A 24,216-nucleotide genomic window follows, 5' to 3' on the forward strand; every position below is an offset into this window, starting at 1 on the left:
TGAAAAGCACAGACATAGAACATTTCCACCATTGCAGGAAGTTCTGGACAGTGCTGGGAGAGGAAATACCCAGAAGAAAAATGTAGATAACCAACATATCTCATTACTACACAGTCCCAAAAAGTTACTGGGTTTTTCTGGCCTGAAATAAGCAGTCTAAAGAAGCAAAGTAATTCATTTCACTTTCAAAGCATAGATAAAAACTGGTGTGAATGCCAGAATTCACGTATTGGTAACGCCCCACTGACATACAACTTGACAGCATAGTTCTGTGACACAGCGCTTTGTTTCCCCATGTTATTCTTTATTTCAAGCTGATGACATATAACCAAAGCTGAAATCACTTAGGCTCCCAGCCTGTAAATCTCATGGGCTTATTTGGGAAACTACTATTTCACACCCAAGGTAACAATTTTTTTCTTCCTTCACTGTCATTCCTTTCCCATGACAGTTTCCTAGTGTCAAAAGTCAAGCACCTTTGTTAGTCTCAGGACTGCAAGCAGATTTGGCTCTAAACAGGCTTCCTTCTATTTGTAAGCAGCAGTACATAGATTAAGATGCTACCTAATAGGATAAAACATCTTATATTTGAAGAGGATATGTTCCAATAATAAATGTCAGAAATTTTTTAAATTTTATTTTTCAGAACTTTCATTATAAGAAATGGGAGCTCTGTAGGAGACCCCACAGACGCACCCAGAACATCAATTAAACGGAAGAGGGGGGTTAGCATCATATTTAAAAAGACTAACCAAAGTGTAACATATACTGGAAAACCTAAGATCTGAAAGTTCTGGGGAAGAGGGAAAAGAAGCCAACAGTGCTCAAGCCTGAAGCTATCGGGCGTCTGTCAGGATGGTCTAGAATCAGGGAGGCTGGGGCAGGGCTGGTCCTGCTCTGCTCTACCCCAGTGACATTCCCCCAAATAAAGATAACTGTGCCGCCTTCCGGGGAGTTTGCTGGGTGTAACTGCTCCCTGTCATGCCAGAACCAACTATCAGGAATGGTGGATGTCAGACTTCGCCCGTGGGGTAAGAGAGCAAAAGCAAAAGTCCTAAGAAGCTTCAATGAGGGGTACCTGAGGGGAAGGGTCACCAGAGGGAGGAGAGCCCAGACAAGAAAAAGAGAAGCAGGAAAGACAAATGAAACCAATTTCCTGATTTTGTAGAGCTTGGAACCTAGTCGGCTAGTAATAGACAAAGGGGGCTATGTTCTGTAGGAAGTGGTGGTAACCTTGGTTTGCATGGTTTCAGATGTTTATTGTTTTTCAACATAGCTGATTTTATTATCAAAGAACAGTAATGAGTTCCAGTGGAGTTTTTCAAGGACTACAAAAGAATTTAAGACAATGGGAGCAAGACACAACATGGGCTGTCAGAAGTGAACCTGCACTGAACCTGAAAGGATCTAAATGTTTTTCGATATTTTGAAATAAAATCTTTATACACAGCTCAAGAAAATGTTGGAAAGGGAAAGACAGGAAAACACAGAGAAAAACAGATAATCTGATTTTGCCAACATCACCTATGCTAAATATAGGTACTGGCAAAATGAATCATCATGCTATGAGAAAAGTAACACTACCTTTAAGTGTCCATTATTAACAGGTGTGGAAGTGACACTACAGTACGGTGGCATTTGTCTAGGAGCTGTCTCAAGTTTGACAGTGTCTGATTAACAATCAAATGATGAGGTTTTCTACCTTTAGGAGAGGTACTAATTTTAAAAGTGAGGGTGATGCAAATCCACCTACAGAACTATTTAAAATAGAAAGTAAGGGAATAGATGGAATAGGGAGGGGAATTTTAGACATTTAGCATTCGAGGGGGCCAAAAGATACTGAATGCATCCAATGGACTCTGCTAACTGAGATGGAATTCACCGTGGAAAGGGCAATGGGCTTGAAGACAGAGTGGCATGACTTCTGGTCCAAGACGGTACCTGAGGGATGATGTGCCCCACACACAAAACTTTAGCTCTTCATCTGATTGATGGGGATAAGACACGCTTCCTGCCTCACCGAAACGCCATGTTCACGGATAACCATTAGGGACAAAGAAGCGTGTGCAGCCACAGGTAAGAAGCTAACAAGAGAAGCACCTCAAGAGGTGGCAAGAGCATGGGCATACGGTGAACCCAGTTGGAGGACCCGGCCAAGAAAAACCTGCTTTGGTTGCATTGCACTGGAGTGTGGGAGATAGCATATTACTTTGTATTTTAGCTTCCACAAGAGTGAAAAAGAAGAGGAAAAGAAGACAAACAAAATTGTGTTCCATCTATGAAGGAAGTAGCATTCCTTCTGAAATGAAACTGCTTTGTAAGGGATTTCAGAAGCTGCTCGGCAAAAAAATTACATGCTAAAGACTTTGATTTCTAAATACTGTTTTCAGATAGTCCTTTCACCTAATCTTCACAAAAGCTCTGACATAAGCAGGGCAGATATTAGTATTACCATTTTACAGATGAGAAAAACAAGGCTCAGAAAGTTGAAGTGCTCTGTCCTAAGCCACAGGGTAGGTGTCAAAGCCAACACTTATCAATTCCTTGCATAAGGGGTTGGTCATGGGAGGATGGTTCTAGAATACTGCGTTCGCATTCCTTAGAAAAGAATAAAACTATCCAAGGAAGGTGACACTTCTTGAGCAATCCCAGAAAGAGAGATGTTTGCACAGCCTTTCCTCAAGTGGAAATGACCTCCTAAATCTGCCGGGGGTGCTGGCCGGGCAGTGTGAAGCACATGCCCAGGACGGAGTCTTTCCCAGCAGCCCCCTCCCAAAGCGAAGCAGCTGGATTCCTTATGACTCTCTTAAATTGAACAAATGAAAGTTAGTTTTGCTTCTTCAGTGCTGTGATTTCTTATCTTCCTCTGCCTTCGGAACGGGCCTCTCAAGCTTCCTCTTAGGTGCACATGAGCCTCAGCTCAGCAGACACTGGATTTTGGAGAAGGCACCAGATAACACATAGTACCTTAACTTAGCAGCATAAGGTAACTCTAAGGCTTTCATTCTTCATGAATGAAATTATAGCTCTTGGACTTGGAAAAGAGACGGTGAGATTTGATTAGGATTCAAGTAAATTCAGTAGAAATGTGAAGTAAAATCAAGAAAAAAGTCAAATAAAAGTTAGAGCACAACATCTTAGAGCATTTCTCAAACCTTAGAATTCATAAAACTATCTGAGAAGCTCAATAACAATGATGATTCTCTGGCTCTACTCCCAAGTGTGGGGTGGGACCTGGAATGTGCATTTTTAAATAAGCTTTCTGGGTAATTAGGTTCCAAATAGTCCATACACCCCAACATGAAAACCCGTTTTGGAACTTTCATGGTAAAAGGCCAGTTCATTGGAGGCGTTCATCACAGAGCTCCCTGAGCACTGAAAAAACAGGAGCAAGTGGGCAACGTGTTGCAGACAAGCATCCAGGTCCACACCTGGTGTGAGCATGTCACGTATAAATGACGTCCTTGGAGAATCACGTCTGGATATGCATGTGGCATGACAGAACTGCTGAAGAGGGAAAGTGCTTCTGGATCTGAGACAGGTTTCCAACTCCATACGAGATAGAGAAAGCATGGTTAGCGCGTGAAAAGAAGGATGTGCTCACATAACATTTCTAAATGGTGAGAAGGAAACTGATGCAGTGGGACAGTCAACTCTGCCATTTGTTGGACGTGTGACAGTCACTTTGCCTCTCTAGTTTCCAAACTCTAAATGGAAGAGGCTCCAACCTACCTCAAGGGATGGTTGTCAAGAGTGAATGATCATGATGTAGTTTAACAAAGCCCTCTGTAAACGATAAGGTAGCAAGCAAACAAAAACCAGTATAATGATAACAAAGTGGAGGTTACTAGCTTTTTAAAATACTGATTACAGGCTTTTTGTAAGCATCTTGCTGAGAAGTTGGCAAGAATGGCAGATTAAGTGTCACAAAGCCCAGCAGCATGCCAAAAAAGAGGTGGGAGACGGCTGACCAGTGAAATCAGAACTCACAGAACATTCCAGAGGAATGCGGGAAAACATCCCTTTCTCCAATGGTGGCAAAGGGTGAGAAAGAAAGCAGGCTCAGCATTCCAGGTGCAGTTCCACTTACGCAAATTACCCTAGTGAAGTGTAGGCAGTTTCACTGCACTTGGGCTAAAGCCACAGTGTGAGCTTAGCAACTTCTTTCTCAACTACTGGCCATGGAGGTGACCGGGGACATCTGATCTTACACGAAGAACTCAGGAGAGGATTTGGGGTGGCTTCTTTCAAAGAGGGCTGGGCCACGAAAAGAGACAGTGGCCTACTTGTGTGTCCAGGAATCTGGGCTCAGCTTAGCTACTTTTGCACAAGGAAGGGTATGTGCCCAGTGAACTTGTCTGTTTTTGAAGCGGGGATTGTAGTGAGGGATGGAAGGTGGCATTCCCCACTGCAGTTCACTTTGAAAAATGCCAATCTTGTTTCACTTTAATGTGAAGAGAAAGAACAGACCCAACAGAGGGTGAGAAGAACAAATGACCGGGGCGGCTCCATGTGGTGGCAGCAATGGCCAGCCAGTCTAAGGGACGGGAAGGAGCCAGTTCAGGTCTGAGAGACAGGTGGGAAAGATGGAAAGGAAAGAGGTCAGCTAGAATTGCTGATTCCCTTCTGTATCCCCTAGGCCCTACTTCCCACCTGAGCTTGCTGTTTTGGTCAGATTTACTTTGGTCACATATATGGTCTCTTTTTAAAAGGAAAAAAGTGGGAAGGCTACTTGCTATGTTAGGTCAAGAAAAACCTTGTGAACATGGAGACCACAATTTTTTTCTTTGATATCTTGCCAATCAAGGTATCACAATAGCTGATGGGTGGTTCCTTATATGTCATAAAAGAAAATCATCTCATTACCTTTTAGTTCTACAATGTACATGGCAACATTTATGGGAATAGCATTCAGTGAGATAGAGAATTAGCTTGACAAATGTGGGGGGGTGCTCTTAAAAGGAAATACACCTCAAATATGAAAAAAGTAGTATCTAGTACTAAAAGGTATATAGGCTACACCTTAGCACACGATGTACAATTACAGGAAAACAAGGGAATAAGCATGGAAAGGATGAGCTGCCCCAAGAGGGCAGAGCAAGAGTTCAAATCCAAATGCAATGCTGTGAACACGAGTAGCTCTTGTCCACTTTACAGGGAACTATGATGTGAAAAGAAACTGAAACTGAAAGCAGACTACTGGGAAAAGAATTTGAACATTACTGTGAGGCAGTGGGCTATACTATACTGAGCAGTTATTTCTGAGGGGAATATCCTTGCGCCTTAGTTATGTGGTTCCCACTACTAAAGTAAACAGAGCTGAATATTAGGAAAATAAAGACATTTTAAAGCTGTTTTAGGAAAAAACGAAAGAATGAAAGTTTGGCAGGGAAGTCACGGGTAATTTTGAAGAGAACAAACTGAATTAAAGCTAATATGAAACCCGAAGGCAGGAAAACAGCATTTGGCCAAGAGAAGGGACTGAGGAATAGGCCCGCCGACGGGCTCCCAAGATGCCACAGCAACAGGCTTCTCAGTGCAATCAAAGACTTGGGGTGGGCTGCCATAAACAAAGTGCTGAATGAGTTCTGTTCAAAGAAAAGGGAAATGAGGAGAAAAGTACTGTGATCCTGGAACAGCAAACACTGAATCCTACTATTCACGTGAGAAAGGAGTAAGTCAGTTCATCCGTAGGGTATATGTAAAAGTGTCACCAAGAGGTGGCAGAAAGACAGTAGCATTTACTGTACCACATTCTGAGGAAAATGATATGTGAATGATAGTAGAAACTGGTTAAGTTTGGTCACAGAGGAACAGTTATGAATATGCAAATGTAGTAAGTATATAACTTAAATTACTGTAAAGCTCAAATATGACACTGTATCTGAAACCACTTGCTAAATGTCATGTCTACCCGTATGTCTGGCAGTGCAGTTCTGAGGACAACGGCGGTCCATGTACCTGTAATACACAGACATTCAATTGCTTTTAAAGCCAACATGCTTAATGGTCTCCCAGGAAACTGGCAAATGTTGCTAACAGTAATGTGGCTAACAGAACTGCTTGACTTGAACTGTGAGCATTTTTGATTTACTTGCTACCCTGTTTGCCAGAAGGGCTAATACGCAGAGGAGTGGTCCAGAAGCAGAAGAGAAAAGGAGACGCAGAGGCCATGAATAATCTACCAGCTGGTGCGGTAGCACCTGGACAGTACTGGCAAAGCGATCACACCCTCCACAGTTGACAGTACTCTCTGTCTTCACTTAACTAACATTTAATTATTCAAAGTACATACTTACCTAGTTAAGAATGTAAATGAGCTACTATTAGAAAGAAATAGGTCACTTGAGACCATTGGGAAGTGAAAACTATGAGTTGTTTTAAAAAGGAAAAGGAAATACTGTATACATGAAAGTAAGGGAGGAAGAAATATAGGATAAAATGATGACTTGTAGAAAGAACCTTGAAATGAATGAAGAGGTCACATGGTTTCCTTACTCCATAAACAAAAGTGAGAACAAAGGGCAATATGGTACACTAGGATTTACTTGCCTGTTTTTTTTAAACTTTTTCTTTTTTTAAGAAATGTGATCACTCTAAAAGAAGTATGTGATTGTTTTACATTCTTCCTGCATGGAAAGTTCAGACATCTTCAAGGAAAGAGCTTAAAAAAAAAAAAAGCCTGTGCATCTGCAACTTCCATACGAATGTAACAAAAATAATAGCTTAACCAACTTTGGTTAAAACCTCATCAGCTGTGTGCATTTTTCTGTATACATATCATGTGACAATAGAAAGTTTAAAAACTTCATTAATTGAAATACAAATGAAACTGTCAACATAAATCCCGAAAAACAGAATGTTTTGACAGACTTTGGAAGAACAGAAGACAAAGAAAACACCAGAATAATGTCAATGGATAAATGCATTTCATGAGCCCCAAAGAATCCAATAATGATGGTGACAAGTTATCGGGACTGGAAAACAGAAAAATGAATCCTTGTGGTGGCTACAGATATTTTACCTCAAGGTGACATTAGCCAGAAATAAACGACTTTTAAAAAGCAAAAAACATACAGGAAAACAACCCCCTTCTCCAACCAGAAAATGAAAGCTTAGTTGTGAATTCACACTCATGGTAATGATGGCTTTCTTCCCCCAGTCCTTATAAGGAGTATCTCTGCGTCTGCCTGCGTATGGACTACCCAGGCTCCCAGATCCTCCAGACTCAGCACATTTGGGAATTCCATTACTCCTGCTGGGCTGGGTAGAAACAAGTTTGTTTCTCCTGGTCCTCTAAAAATTGGACTGTTCTGGGAATTAATTAATGTACCCCATTTGCAAAATTGTCCCACTGTAAGGATGCAGTTGTCCAGTTTATTGTGGGATACAAACAAGATACCAGAAAAAAATAACTGAGTTGCAGACCACATCCATGCCACCCAAATCTCCATGGGAACTGAGATCGCAGGACTTCTCATTTAACCGGTCTTGTCTTCAACAACACTACCACGTTTGGGATATGTTTCCCCCAATAACCCAATTCCTACGGTGAATATAAATTTTATCTGGGCTATATTAATGTGACATGGAGTTTCATCTTTAGCTATAATACATGAGAAAGAAAAGTTGACTAGCATTTGTTAGTGCTGGTATTATTTTATTTTAGTCTATGTAAACACTTACCTCTTTGACGCTATGTGTTACTGCCCATATTAGAAAAACTCTTGACATCACCTGGAAAGAAGTCAGGACAACAGAAGATGGAACAATTCCTGAAAGAAATTTTAGGATGGATAAATAAATCTAATGTACTGTTTCAGCATGAAATACATTTTCTAACATGCAATATTTAATGTTTAGACACAAAACCATCTTGAGCAACTGAAAGTTATCTATATTGCTATAGAGACTACGTTTTTTGATACAGTAAATATTAAAAACTTCTTCCTCCCTCAAAACAATAATACTGTTAACGGCAATAACGAACCTTGGAATCTAGGTATACTTCTTAACTAAACCTTTCAAAAATCACTGACCAAGTAAAATGTTTCTTACACTTCTCATACAGGTAGAGAAAACAAAACCACTGCTTAACCTTTACAATTACACACTGAAGTTCATTTTATATTAGGGGTTTTCAAAAATGAACAGGCACCTATAGAAAGGAAATCAACTGGATTTATGTGTAATGAATGTTGGAAGCTCCTGTATACAAGACTTGATACACTATCTAATGGTTAAGTTGATATCTTAGAATCCACACGAAGATTTTTGCCAATAAGCATAGCAAAATCAAAGTTTATTATCTTTGTAAACCATTTCTTCTTACCTTGTTCATTACAGTAAGCATTGGTACAATTACCCTCCCAATGTCCTCAAGTTACAACACTGGAATCATCTCCAATTATTTCATATAATCATCAAGTTCTGCTAAGTTTACATTTCTTTGGCCTTTCCCTTCAGTTCCTCCAACTACAATCTCTACCTAGAGACCAGATGCCACCACCATTATATAAAATTCTCGCCTCCTTTAGGTCGTCCTACATCCAGCAATAAGCCAAGATCTATAAACATCATTTTCTCTTTGTAACTTTACACTGGCAAAAGACTGTTACTAAAATAAAACCTGAAAGAAGAATTATGGGTATTCAATCCAGCAGCCCCTCCCCGCCATTTCTCTCTGGCCTTACTGCTGCCAGCAACTAGACTTACCAACTTCCTGGACCTTTCAAGTTGCACGTGGACCCCTGCACACCTGCCAGGAACCTCTCATCATAGTCGCAGATCCTTCTTCCACTTTAAAACTAATACCATTTTCAGTACACTCACATGACTATCCCAGACCAATTTTTATTCTTCCAAGCCCTCAAAAATGCACTCACAGGCGTGGCCAGTTACTCGGTTGGAGCGTGGTTCGATTCCCACATGGGCCACTGAGAGCTGTGCCCTCCTTAAAAAAAAAAAAAAAAAAAGTACTTTTGGGGGTTACCGGTTAGCTCAGTTGGTTAGAGCATGGTGCTAATAACACCAAGGTTGCCGGTGTTATCAAGAAAAAAAAAGAATTGCACTCAGACTTCTAAACATTTATAGTTGGACAAACTACAACTTGCCAAAAGACCATGTACAAATCAGACAGAGATAAATTGCCTCTACAGGTTTGGCTATAAAAGGTAATCACTTTGTATCTCATTAAGAAAAAGAGATGCTCTATCCTGTTAGAATGAGTTTCTTAAAGAAGATTTGACCTTCATGAGGGGATGGTTTCGTTCCCAAAAGCAAGTAACATGGGCGTGTCAAGCAATGCTTAGCATATAAAGATGCTCAGTAAATCTGTGTAGAATGAATGAAAGACAAATATAAATGGACACATAGGTCGATGAAATAAGAGTTGCAAGCCAGAATACACTCTCACATTTATAGTCACATGATTTTCAACAAGGGTGCTAAGGCAATTCAATGGAAAAATAACTGTCTTTTCAACAAATGGTGCTGAGACAATTGGATAGCCACATGCAAAAGAATGGAGTTAGAACACTTCCTCCCACCATATACAAAAATTAACTCAAAATGGATGAAAGTCCTAAATGTAGGAGTTAAAACTGTAAAATTCTTGGAAGAAAACATAGATGGAAATCTTTGTGACCTTGGATTAGGCAATGGTTTATTAGATGTGATACTAAACGCACAAGAAAATATAAATAAATTGGACTTCATCAAAATTAAACTTATGTGCTTCAAAGGACACCATCAAGAAAGTGAAAAGACAACCAACACGTAGGAGAAAATATCTGCTAATCATACACAATAAAGAACTTATATCCAAAATATATAAAGAATGCTTACAAGGTAACAAGCAAAAAGACAAATAACCCAATTTAAAAATGGGCAAAGGATTTGAATAGAGATTTCAAGATTCCAGAAAAGATAGGCAAATGGCCAATAAGCACAGGAAAATATGCTCAACATCAATGAGTCATCGGGGAAATGCAAATCAAAACCGTAACAATACATCCTTCACAACCACTGGATAGCTATAATGAAAATCAGTAACAACTGCTAATGAGGGTGTGATGATATTGGGACCCTCACACACTGCTGATGGGATTGTAAGATGGTGCAGCCACTCTGGAAAAATCTGGCAGTGCCTCAAAACGTTAAGTACAGAATTACCATATGACCCAGCAGTTCTACTCCTAGATATATACAGAGGGTGCCAAAAAAATGTATACACACTTTAAGAAAGGAAAATACTTAAAATTGTAATACTCAATATATACCGATAACAAAAGATGAATACAAGTCACGTTTGACTTCTGCAATTACAAGAGATGCTCAAAGCGGTTACCATCAGTGTCCATACACTTCTGATTACGGCGAACTACTGCTTGAGCAACGCTGACCCGTGTCCACCTGTGTACCTTTTTTTGGCACTCCCGGTATATATCTACCGTGTTTCCCCGAAAATAAGACCTGGCCAGACAATCAGCTCTAATGCGTCTTTTGGAGCAAAAATTAATATAAGACCCAGTTATGTTAGATTAAGACCCGGTCTTATATTAATTTTTGCTCCAAAAGACGCATTAGAGTTGATTGTCCGGCTAGGTCTTATTTTCGGGGAAACACGGTACATCTATCTCCAAGAGAAATGAAAACATATGTCACACAAAAACTTGTACGTGAACGTTCATAGTGGTATACATATTCCCCAAAAGAGAAATACAAAATGTCCAACAGAATGGATAAATAAAATGTGATGTTATAGACACAATGGAACACTAGAAATAAAGTAAAAAGTAATGAAAAATAAATCAAAAGAAATGAAATACTGATACATACTACTGTATTGATGAACCCTGAAAATATTATGCTGAGTGAAGAAGCCAGTGACAAAAGACCACAAGCTGCATGATTCAATTTAAAAGTCCAGACCAGGCAAACTATAGAGACAGGAAGTAATTACCTGGGGCTGGGAGGTTAGAAGGGAAGCTAGGACTGACTGCTAATGGGTATGGAGTTTCTTGTAATAGAGGCACAGCCTTTATCATAACTGAATATTTGGGATTTTAGACACCCTCATCCAGGAGTACTTTTTTCTGCTGCCCGCATCAGAATGCTTGGTAAGTATGACTTTAAACAGAAGGATGTGGGAGGATCTGAGGAATGAATATCGCAATTTGGCTGAACATGGGTTTCTTCTCTAACCATAAAGCTCCTTTTTCTAGGAAGATTTATACACCTCTAATTTTCAAAAGTGCTAAACAAAAATAAGATTGTCTTTCTTAAAAATAAGTTTTAGTAACCAAAAACAAAGATTTACTCTTTTGGTTGGTATATTTCTCACCAGTCTTTTCTATGTACATTTTTATTTTTCACCCACCCTCTCATCCCCCTCCTCTCTGGCAACTATTAGTTTGTTGTTTCTATGAATCTGTGTTTGTTTGTTCTTTTTTTAAAAATTTCATGTGGTATTTGTCTTTGACTTATTTTGCTTAGCATAATAGCCTCTAGGTCTATCCATGTCACAAATGGCAAGATTTCACTCGTTTTTACTGATGAATAATATTCCGTTATATACATGTACTACATCTTCTTTATCCATTCATCTATCGATGAACTCCTATGTTGCTTCCATATCTTGGCTATTGTAAATAATGCCACAATCTTTTTGAATTAGTATTTTCATTTTCTTTGAATAAATACCCAGAAGTGGAATTACTGGGTTGTATGGTAGTTCTATTTTTAATTTTTAAAGAATCTCCATACTGTTTTCCATACTGGCTGCACCAATTTACAATCCTATGAACAGTACACAAGGGTCCTTTTCTCCACACCCTTGATTTATTGACTTTTTGACAACAGTCATTCTGACAGGTGTGAATAAGTATCTCATTGTGGTTTTGATTTGATTTCCCTGATTATTAGTGATATTGAGCATCTTTTCATGTCTATTGGCCATCTGCATGTCTTCTCTGCAGAAATATTTATGTCCTCTGCCCATTTTTTAACTGGACTGTTTGTTTTTCTGACGTTGAGTTGTATGAGTTCCTTAGTTTGGATATTAACCCCTTAAAAGATGTATCATTTGCGAATATCTTCTCCTATGTAGTAGGTTGTCTTTTTGTTGGTTTCTTTTTTGCTGTGCAGAGCTTTTCAGTTTGATGTAGTCCCATTTGTTTATTTTTGCTTTTGTTTCCCTTGCCCAAAGAGACGTATCCAGAAAGATATTATTAAAACTGATCCGAGTTTACTACCTGTATTTTCTTCTACAACTTATTGTGGTGTGAGGTCTTATACTTAAGTCTTTAATCCATTTGAGTTTATTTGTGTATATGGTATGAGAGTGATCAGTTTTGTGTTTTTTTTTGCATGTATTTGTCCAGTTTTTCCAGTACCACTTATTGAAGACACTGTCATTTTCCCATTGTATATTCTTGCTTGCTTTGTCATAGATTAATTGACCATATAAGTGTGGGTTTATTTCTGGGCTCCCTGTTCTGTTCCATTGACCTCTGTGTCTGTTTCTGTGCCAGTACCACACTGTGTTACTTATTATAGCCTTGTAGTATAGTTTGAAATCAGGGAGTGTGATATACCTCTTTGTTTTTTTCTCAAGATTGCTTTGTATATTCAGGGTCTTCCATGGTTCCATATAATTTTTAGGATTATTCTAGTTCTGAGAAGAATACCATTGGTATTTTGATAAGGATTGCTCTGAATCTGTAGCTTGCTCTGGGCAGTATGGACATTTTAATGATATTAATCCTTAAGTCCATTTTTAAATACAGTTCAACTTCTATTGTTTAAACTCTTGGTATTTTGCTTTTCTCACTTAACATTTTAAAGAAATTTTCTACCTTAAAACATAGTCTTCAAAATATTTTAACTTGAGCCACAATATTCGTTTGAGTGGAAAATAGTATTTACCTAGTCTCCTTCTGAGAGACATTTAATTTGCTCCAATTTCTGGATACTATAAATGAAGTAATGAAGTATTAGAAATAACACTTACATGTTTTTGACGCTTAGGTTCTCTTTTTAAAGGATTATTTCCTTGGGACAGTTCCAAGAAGTAGATACTAGGACAAATGATATGAATGCCTTGAAGGCTCTTGATATACTCATATGTTGCCAACCTGCTTTCCAAAAAGTTTGTATCAATATACACTCCTACCAGCAGTATATAAGCGTGCCTGCTTTAGTACATCCTCCATGGTAAATTTAAATCTTAATAAGTCAGGGAATAAAAAGCCAGTAAATTTACATTTTAATAAATTAGAGAATGAAAAGCTGATGAAAGCTTTCTAATTTGATGCAGATGCCGAGATGCTGCTGGCTGTGCCCGCAGGTGCTCCTGTGTTCCCCATCCAGGAAACCGACCTAGTTAGGCCACTGAGTTTTCCCGAAATGATGTCATTCATATCAACTCTCACTTACTTTCTATGGCATATGAACCTACCACAACCAGTCACCCAGTAAACAGCAGCTCAGACCCTAACCAGACAGGCCAATCTCAAAATGCTTGTTCTACTGGACCAATCAAAAGGCCAGCAGAAAGAACGGACCCTTATATAAGCAAGACCATCAGAAGGCCAGGAACTCCAAGTTTATCCTTGGAGTCAAGCCAGACAGCAAAAGAAGTCCACCTAGAGGGACCATATTATCTTAGCTCTGAGCAGAACTGACGTCACTGACTTTGGTTTATTGTTATTATCGGGTAGATTTCATTTACGGTTAAAAAAAATTATTACCTTATTTGCTGTAGAAATGGTACGCAGTATAATATCCAACCTATCACTCAATGCTCGTTATATAAAGCCCCAAGTGGGAAATTTGTTTTACAATTTAATGCTAAGAAATATTTATTCTTTTCCAATGAAACAAATTATGTAACTCAGTTGTCCTTTTCAACTTGGTAGTCAGAAAGTTTCAATCCAAATGTGAACCATACTAAATTATAATATTTTGTGTATGTTACCACAAATCCTTGTGAAATGAAGAGTATAGATAGATAAGACACATCAGATCCTCTTTCTTCTCTAGACTTCTTACAGTCAATTCTACTGTTTGCACTTATCATGCCAGTTTACCCCTTATTTGAGCACAATGACACAGCATGTTAAAACTACATAACTGCAGATTTTTTGTTGTTTTTTGTTTTGTTGTTGTTTAGTACTTAAATGGGTTATTTTCAGATGACAGAAAGAGATTCTGCAATCTTATCAGTAAGCTATCACTAGATCAGAATTCATTCAAAAAAAGATTCATTAGTTATCTATTATTTAGTAATTTAATTAAAAAATATGTTTGAAGTACTGCTTTGTGCCAGATATTATTCTCCATCCTGGGGATACAACAGTGTCCCTGCCCTCACGAACTTACTCTCAGAGTGAAAAGGATTTGCTTTAGGATAGTTCTTATTTTTAGGTCTTTTCCTTGAAGATGATTTGATGTTACTAAACATTTGTACAGAGGGAATGGAATGATTCCTTCTTGGTTTCAGAAAGATATCTGCCAGCATTGTAAATCTTTGGCAAAGGAAGGTTATAACTTGAGAAATAATTATGAGAATTTATGTTGAAATGGCAATGAACTTTTGAAGCAAAACATTAGCAGATAAAAGAAATATAGGCATGTGTGGGTGAGAGAAGCTGTACAAAGGGGATCTGGCAATCGGTTTCTCATTTGCCCAGAAGCAGGGTGTTCTGAGGACTCCCCAAACAGCTGAGCCCTGCAAAGCTGGGCAGCACTGGAAATCCAGTCTGCCCAGTGCAGCCCTCAGATGGGCCAGGTTAGTGGGGTTGGGAGATTGGCTACCTATGACAAAGACCAGGTTGAAAGTTAGGTATGGGAAAGGCAACACAGGTTGGAAGCAGAGTAGGATGGTGTTCTGATGGAGCCCATAACTAGGGAAGGAGCCAACCATTAAGGCATACATGGGTAATGGAGACTTGACCAAAGCAAGGCAGGATACACAAAATTGGTGCCAGAAATTAAGCTAAATGATGGCAAGTGAAATCAGAATCTCCCTACCCAAATACCAGATGCACTGAAATAGAAGTAACAACATTCAATAACAACAAAAATCACTAGCAGCAACCAAACAGGAATGGAGTACAACTTTATGCCATACATTTCTTTAAAGTGTTAACTGAGAAAGGAAAGACGATTGCATACCTTCTACTCAGTCCCCACCCCCAAAAGTGATATGGGTGAATCAATAAAATCCTGAGAATTTTCACTGAAAGGCTCACATTTGGCGAGAAACATACATCTCTGACTGCAGTGGGTCAGGCATGGAGGCTGGAAAATGATGAGGATGTGGGGGGAAGTGACTAACTGGAGCCACCTCATCGATGCCACGCTTTTCAGGACCCACACTGAGTTGCAGTGCTGGTACCAAGTTCCCTATAGGAATGAGATATTATTTCTATAGGGTTCAGGAATCCAGGATGGAGCAATTAAATCTCAGAAAAGAAGGAAGAATGCTTGTGTTTTAAATAAGTAATTCATTCACATTGTTTAAAATTTAAAAAGTATAAAAAAGGTGTTCAGAGAAGTCTCCCTCGCAATCCCATCCTACTACCACTCAGGTGCCTTTCCCACAGGTAACCAATTATTAATTCCTGTCTATCATTCCAGACATATATTTCAGGTATGTAATAACAAATATGTAAGTGAATGTATATAGATATATTTATACATTTTTTAAAAAACTTTTTTACATAGTGGGAGCATTTTATGCACCTTGTTCCACAGCCTGCTTTTCTTTCCTTAAAAAATATCCTGAAAATCCTTCTGTATCAACACATATATTCATTGTTTTAATTACTGAGGCTTTATGTTTTGATATCTATACACTCTCTTAAGCCCTACACTCCCACCCTCAGTATACAGAAAAATATATAAAACAGCAAACTCCAATCCTAAAACTGTAGCTCAGAGAGGACAACAATTAAATCTTAAATATTGTGGAAATGCAGTCAGGAAGAATTCAGTAACATCTATATCAGAACAAATAAAATGGCTCGACAAAGCTGCTCACACTTTAGCAAGATGAAAAGGAATGGCAACCATACAAACATAATGCAAGACAAAAAAACAAAAAGAAAGCATGCACTGCATCTAAGGGAAAAGTCAAAGACTAAAGCAACTGGAAGGAAGATAATAATTATGGAAAACAAAGACAGTCCAACACAGGGATAATTGTTATCCCCAAAGTAGTGAACCCAATAGATGGAACAGAAAATGTACTCAACAGTATAATCCAAGAAATGAAAGAACTAATTTGTACTGAAAGAATACATTGTGTTCCAGAAAACGACAACTGATAGTGAATGAGTAAAGCTGAAAAATATTTTGGTTACAAAAATAATACTTCATGGATCCAGACAAAAAAAGCAAGTTACCTACAAAGTGGTAAGAAAATCAGCCTGGCTTCAGATTTCTCCACAGCAACATCCAATGTCAGAAGACAATGAAGCAACACTACAAAGGTCTGAGGGAAAGAAAGTATGTTCAAGAATATTATACCCAGCCGAGATGTCATTCTAGTGTAATGGCAAAAGGTAAACATCACTAAATATGAAAGAATTTGTCACATAATCCCTATACGACCAACCTTCTTGAAATACACATGCTCTCAGAAATTCAAACAAGAGATAAATCAAAATAAAAAAATCAAGAATGGAGAAGTTATGGTAAAAGGGCCCACAGTAGGCAACAAATCCATTCAAATATAACATTAAGATTTAACATTTATGGTAATCATGGTCATAGAACATAGTGTAAATGCTTATAAACCACAATAATAATTAATAATATAAAAAGCGGAGTCAGGGAAGAGATGTAAGGAGAAGTGCCAATACTAATTTCCTTTACAGAATTAAAGATATTGCCTAAAACTGATATATAGCTAAACATAATTCTAATCTAAAAATTTCAAAATCTTTCTGTTCAACTTAAGGGAATTTTTGGTACATAATATATATCTCATGTTAAAAAAGTTTTATAATTAATTTATTTTTGATAAACAGTGATTTTAATGAAAAATAGCATTTATAGTATGAGCAATAGAGCTTGATTCTTCCATCCATATAGTTTTTCTTCCTTATATTAACATAGATGTGAAAGGAATACTCTGAATGATGTTTATCTAATATCAATTGGTAGAATTTGGAATCATTTAAAAACTTTACTATTTGTACTTTTCCACACTGCTTGAACTCCTTATAAAAAAATGTGAATTATAATTTCTAAATTAATAAAAATCATTATTCTTAAGAAGAAATTAAACATTTGGCACCAGCAAAAATTCTGAAATTAAACTAATTGCAGTTCTAAACAGGAATTTTCTGAAATATTTTCTTTTAGAGTACAAGTTAATCTCAGGAAAACAGAAAATATTTCTGGCCAAAATGAGAAGAGTTGGAGTATGGGATTCAAGGAATAAAATGACCGGCTTAAAAAACAGGAAGGAAAAAAAGGAAGGAAGGAAGAAAAGAAGGAAGGAAGGAAAAAGGAGGGAGGGAGGGAGGGAGGGAGGAAAAAAAGACAGACAGAAGAGCAATTCTCTTTTCTTGTTTTTTTCCAGAATGTAGAAAACTGACACGCCTCTTCAGGTTGCAGCACCTGACATGCCCCTCCACCCCCTTCCAAAAAAAAATTTTTCAATATATTTTACATAACCACACTTACTTTACTGAACTCTGACAAAATAAATTTGTGTCCTACACTGAAATCAATAGCAAAATTATGGCATTTATATGATAAGCTCTAGATTTATTTGAGGTTGGCATTTCTAAAAGATGTACTAAACTGTAAGAGGACATTGTATTTTCTTTGTGCTAAAAGGATAGTGTTACTAAGTGCATTCATGCTTTTTTTTTAACCTAATTGAAATGGTTATAAAGGGAGAAACACAAGAAATCAAGTACAATGATACTTCACGTGTCTAGCATTGGGAAGAAACATGCACTCGGAATGAAGTCTTTACCTTTATGTGACAAAACTTTAAATACAGAGATGCTGCTCAAACTGGGGCCTGCACACCCCAAAGATGTGCATCAGGGACCAATCCAGTGATGTCCTGCTAGCAGTCAACTCACTCAAACTCAAGTGTATGAACACAGCCAAAATAAAATAAGACAGAAAAATAACAGTGTGGGCAACTCCACCCAGCATTTCAGGGTGAATGTGCGCACCAGTGTGAGTGGTGGTCTTAGGTCTCCTGGCCATTCACCACACTGACTGTGATTTTTACTCTTCAAAGATAATATAATATTCACCCAACATATGAGTAGGCCCTAAATGCAAGCCAACTATTTCATCTGGTATTCAAATGAAGGAAGAGTAAATAAACACTTTCAACACTGGAGGGAAAAGTGGCTGTGCTGAACTTACCGAGAGTCAACACTAAGCTGTATCATGTTATATGAACAATCTAAGGTATTTTTCATTGGAATTTTACCGCTACACAAGCAATTCTACTTGCCACAGGACATACACATAGTGCACGTTCGTGGATTTTTCCTGAAATTTTTTGGGGAAATCCATTTTTACATTAAAACATAAAAAAGGGGACTTCAAAAATGTTTCACATTATGTGAGTAAAGGCCTGAGCCTTTACTCTCAACCCCCTGGGGTGGAACCACACTTCTTTATAGACATTAGGGGAACTTGACAAAAGCTGGAAAAACACTACAATACATAATAAAAATATAAGGTAGGAACTGGGCATAGGGAAAGCAAAGGTAGAAAGAAAATCTTCAAACCATGGGAGAAATTAATACCCAAATACCATGTTTCCCCGAAAATAAGATCTAACCAGAAAATAAGCCCTAACATGATTTTTCAGGATGACATCCCCTGAACATAAGCCCTAATGTGTCTTTTGGAGCAAAAATTAATATAAGAGCTGGCCTTATTTTCGGGAAGACATGGTAGATACACAGAAAGCCTGTGCACTTGTTTGGGGCAGACCACAAACTTGGCCTGAGCTTGTTAATGACCGATATGAGAGAAAACAATACTATTGTATAATTCAGTGTACACGAAATATAGAGCCGGTGTTCGGTCTTTTGAGCCATGTCTCTCTCTATATATTAAGTGTCTTTGACTATTGTAGTAGTGTCTGGTTTACTAGATGTCCTTTATACAGTTTTCTGTTTGGTTGGTTTGTTTTTTTACTGTTTCCTCTGTTTCAGATGGCCAGTTGTCAAAGTGTCTGCCACTAACAGCTTGCTCTTAAACTTAATTGAGGTTCTTACATGTGAAAGTAACAATAAACTGGCTTCAATGGAGGGCCCACAGGCCTCTGCAGGGAACAGGCTTTTGGAGGGCTTCATCAAATACCCAACGGCTTTTAGTTTGTTTGTTTACTTTTGGGGCCTCCACTTTTTAAAAATAAACTTACTGAAAGTCTAATTTCTGAATGGGAGCACAATACAGACATGAAAAAAATGACGTATTTCCAACCTTTCTGAAGATAACATAAAGGGCGTCACATTTTGAAAAAGACGAAAGCATAAAAATATTAGAAACTGTAAGGACACGAGTCAATTATAAGTCATGGACACTCACTCAAACCTGTGTATTACAGTTAGGATTCCAACAGCAAATTTCCAAGAGATTATTTTTATTGTTCACAGACCTAAAGGTGTTTTAGTCCAGGATTCTAATTGAAGCCTTGCAATATGGATGATTCAATATATATTTCACCAGCAAGACTACATCGTAAACTTTTCTTAAGGAAAAAAAAATTTAGTAAAACTGTAAGGGCCAAATAAAATTAATAGTTGAACTCAAATTTATAGGCACTTTTTGCTAACTTATGTTAACAATCTATTAGGTTGGTGCAAACGTAATTGTGGTTTTTGCAATTATTTTTAACCTTTTAACCGCAATTATTTTTGCACCTACCTCATGTAAGTACTCTGGATATTGGAAAGAAAAACATTAGTATCTCTATTTTAAAACCTTATCAAATTTTGCCTCAATATACTTCTGAAAATTCTTTTCTGTAAAACTTTTCCAAAAGGCTGAACACGATCTAATGGTCTCTTACTTGAAATAACTTAATGTCTAATAACATAAGGCTGAGAGAGTAGTCATTCTCCATGACTTGAAAAAAAACCAACAATCACAGGATTTCACTGGAGTAAACAAAAAAATGCACTTTACCAAACCATATTCTTTCTCAGAGCTCTACCAAACAATGTGGGCAGGGAAGGAAAATTGAAGATGAAGTTTAACATGACCAGAAAGTTGTGAAAGGTTCCCTTGGTAAAAATTCTTTATTTAAAAGAGCAGGGGGAAAAAAAAAAGCAGGAACTGCAAGGGCTATTTAAGTATGGTGATCTTTACCTAAGAGAATCTTGGCTGTCAGAGTTAGAAAGGATCTGAGAGATCACCTTCAACCCAATACTTCATAAATGAGGAAAGTGAAGTCTGGAGAGGTAAAGTGACTTGCCAAGCTTATACAGATAGTTGAATACAACAAATTAATATTTATGTTTAAAAGTTGGTGGTCTCTCCAAGAAGGTTAAATATTGGTCAATATATAACTAAAACAGAATTAAATTATTTGCAACCAATATGATGAAGGTTAACCTTCAAAATATATAAAGAACACAAATATTTTTGTTTTTTTAAAAAATCAAGACCTTAAAAAAAAAAATCAAGACCTTAACGGGCAAATTGAAGGAAAGGGCATAGATAATTCATATAAAAATGAACTTAATTCATAAATAAACATATGGAATTATATTCAATTTCATAATTAGCAGAAATGCAGTAAAACAAGAGTACCTATGATTTCATATGATTGACTGAATATAAAAAATAATCATAATATCCAAATGTTGGCATTATGTTAAAAACACCATGCGCGTTTTGCAAATGGGCACAACCATTTTGCGATTAAATTGGCAATATTTTTAAGAGTTAAAAGAATATTCATACTCTTTGAATTACTAATTACATGTGAAAGGTACTCAGAGGGCATATACCAAAACCTAAAAAGTCTACCGACAGAGATATTGATTGAAAATTATTAACAATATTTTAAAATGGGAACAACCTAAACATTATCCACTAAGGAAGGCATGACGTTACATCTGATTCAATGAGATATTTTATATTAATTTAAAAATATCAATGAATACAAGATGGGTCTGAAACATCTTATCATGTTAGAAAGCAAGGAAGTTCTCAAAGATGACTGGGGTCCTGTTAAAAAGGACTTTGAAGACAATCTAAAGATGCTCTCACTGGCCAAAGATGGCCAATTTGAGCATTAAAAAGAAGAGCTACAATGGACTGAATCACATCAAATACATTAAAATTCATGATGTTCATGATAAGATAAAAAGCAAAAATCTTCACTGTCTCCCCTTTGACGTGATCTTTTTTGTTTTGGGGATGGAGAAAGAGAGGGAGAGAAGGAGAGAGAACGCGTGCGCGTGCAAGCACGAGTGCCTGAGTAAGCACACAGTGTCTATCTGATTCAGTACCTGCTGAGTTAGGAAAACCTTGTTTTTGGTTTTGTATGAGAAGAGTACTATAAAGTTAACATGAAATACCAGCCCTCACTTTGATTTAAATTATAGACTAATGTTAACAGTTCTCAGAATTGGATTTTTTCCTTCAAAACTGAAACCAATTTGTCCGTTTGGATTTAATGAAGTATTACTAGCTGAAGCCAGTTTGACAAGGTGAGAGATGTCAGACTGATGAGAAGCACTGCTGCCTGAGTTAAAAGCACATGCTGAACCTTTTTAGAGAATAAAAAAATATTTTATATGGGGAAAAACACCTACAAATGTTCACTGGTCTTCTTTAGAGGATTCTGGGAAACCAATACATTATTCTGAAACCTTGTAAATAGAAAGAATCAAAGAAAAGTATATATGTATAGTTACATCACAAGAAACCAGGGAAAGCAGTTAGGCTCTGGGAAAAGGGGAATGGAACAAGACAGTTGGAGAGAACCAGGGTGAGACAGAGCTTTTGCTGTGTACCTTTGTATATTTTGAATTTTATAACTTGGGAATGAATTACCTATTCGAAAAATGAACTCATTTGAGTACCACTATAGAGATTATGTAACAAAATGGAAAAATAATTAAAGGAAACAACTTAGAAATCAAATGATAGCCCCTCTGATTATAACAATGTAAAAACTGCATATGCCTATAGACCAAACCTGGAAGAAAACACAGAAAAGCAAAACTGTTGACTAGAACTGCAGAACTCGGGGACATTCTTTCCTTTTCATTAAATGAATTCCATTGTTATATTTATAATGTTATTTGTCCAATAAATAATGTTAAAGTGGAGTTAAAATGGAAAACATAGTATTTTCACTTTCTCTGTTACCCAGACTTGTAGGAAAGCCTAACTACGTGAACCTTGAGCCAGTAATTAAGGCACCAAAAACCATTTGGGGGTAACTTGACTCTTATTGTAGGCAAGAGATCTAAGAAGGATAAAAGAAAAGGTCTATTGAGGACTGTTCATAAAATAGATGTTAAAAATACAATGACTTTGCCCAGCTCTATTCCATCCCTGCACTAATTGTGGGGGTGGAGGCAGCGGTGGCATTCACTGAGTAGGAGGCCAGCAGAACATGGAAAGAGCCTGTCGACAGCGCATAAGACACACACTGAAAACACTGCTCGCAGGAGTGAAGCTTGTCAAAGTACTGCAGAGGCTGGGAAAGTGAAGAGAAGAAAAAGAGCAATTATAACCTGAACCTAACAATTCCTCAGCTAAATTTAACTAGAGAGGTGGAATATATATCTGCAGCTTGAAAATGATAGACAAATGAATGCTCAGTTACAAAAAGACCCAAACCCACAGAGAATTTTAAATGGTCATTAAAACAAAAATTCGATTTTCATATCAATTCTCCGCTATTATATTATTCTGATTTCAATTGTGAGCCCCCAAAATAAATAAATGGACTCAGGGAAGAATAAGGAAATCCTAGGCTCAGAGCAAAAGCTTTTATTTCTTGTTAGAAGATAAATCAAAATCAGTAAGAATTTATTGTCAAACTTTTCCAGAGACACTACTTTAAAATTTTTCAGCTATGAATAATGAAAACTAAATAGTAACTTTTATTTACCTTTTGAAGGCTGAAATGGAGCTATTTATCCAAAGTTTTCCAAAACTGTTATGTCAAGCAGTATCTCAGTTAATATACTTATTCATGCTGAACTATGTTCAAAATAATTCCAAAATACATTACCTAAATCCTAAAATACATTGTCCCAAAATACAAATACTTTGTATGCATAGAAATGTATATCAAAATGATAACAATAATTATTTCTGGGTAGTTAGATTACTGTCTTTTTTATGTCTTTCAGTATCAGCTGAATTTTTTTTACAATATGCATGTGTTAATTTACATAGAAATAAGGTTACTTTAGAAAATAAGGTCTTTTCACTCAAAAAAATTAGCACAGCTTTATCTAACAGCTACCATATTGCAAGTTCTGTCAAAAATGGGTACAATTTCAATCAAAATAATACATAATTGTTTTCACACACAGTTGATTTACAATCATTTTAGCAAAAAAAAAAAATCACATGTAATCAGAAATCTACAGTGCAAACAGCTTTTGTAAGAGTTTATTTATTCAAGTACTCTATTCTAAGGAAGACTTTGCTGGGAGGAGAGGATCATGTACAAGGTCATGAGTGAGATTTATGACCATGTATATTACCTAATGACACTCCAATTTACAATCATGTGTATTACTTAAGGGTAAATCAATAGATGTTTTTGCTTCTTAAATCCAACTTTAAAAATATAAAGCAGATTATTCACATCAAGTACTATATTATCACCATATTCTGTTGCAAGTGGATGGACTCATGGATTGCTCTATTGGCTGGAGACTTCAGCAACCATCGAAACCCTTTGGCAGCCACTACTACTAGTTCCTCATTCGCTGTGCATTCTCCCTCTCTTCCTCGCTAACAGAGCAATTATCTGGGGTAGCGGTATACCCTGCTAAAATACTAGCTACCTTGGAATCCCTTAGAACTGGAGGAAGCCATGTGGCACAGTTCTGACTAATGAAAAGATAAACTGAAATGTTCTGGGAAGCTTTGCTGTGCAGTCACTTTCTGCCTGAAATGTGACATGACACTACATAATTCATCATAGCCGTCTTATAGCTATGGGACCACATGCACCAAGACAGA

General features: G+C 37.2%; 1 protein-coding gene across 6 annotated transcripts in view; it reads right to left on the reverse strand.

Annotated features, from left to right (window-relative positions):
* The window catches only part of HACD2 (3-hydroxyacyl-CoA dehydratase 2), a 91,739-nt gene that overhangs the window by 26,436 nt on the left and 41,087 nt on the right, over positions 1-24,216 (reverse strand). For 3 of the 6 annotated variants that reach the window (XM_081065044.1, XM_081065049.1, XM_081065045.1), the window contains one exon: positions 7,687-7,775. In XM_081065044.1, the coding sequence (XP_080921170.1) occupies positions 7,687-7,775 (89 nt within the window). Of the gene's footprint in view, positions 1-7,686; positions 7,776-8,715; positions 8,736-16,409; positions 16,499-24,216 lie in introns of those variants that run through there. The other 3 variants (XM_081065047.1, XM_081065046.1, XM_081065048.1) reach the window with 3 other exon arrangements.

The sequence above is a fragment of the Rhinolophus hipposideros genome (genome assembly GCF_964194185.1).
Source record: "Rhinolophus hipposideros genome assembly, chromosome: 2".
NCBI classification, from domain to species: Eukaryota; Metazoa; Chordata; class Mammalia; order Chiroptera; family Rhinolophidae; genus Rhinolophus; species Rhinolophus hipposideros.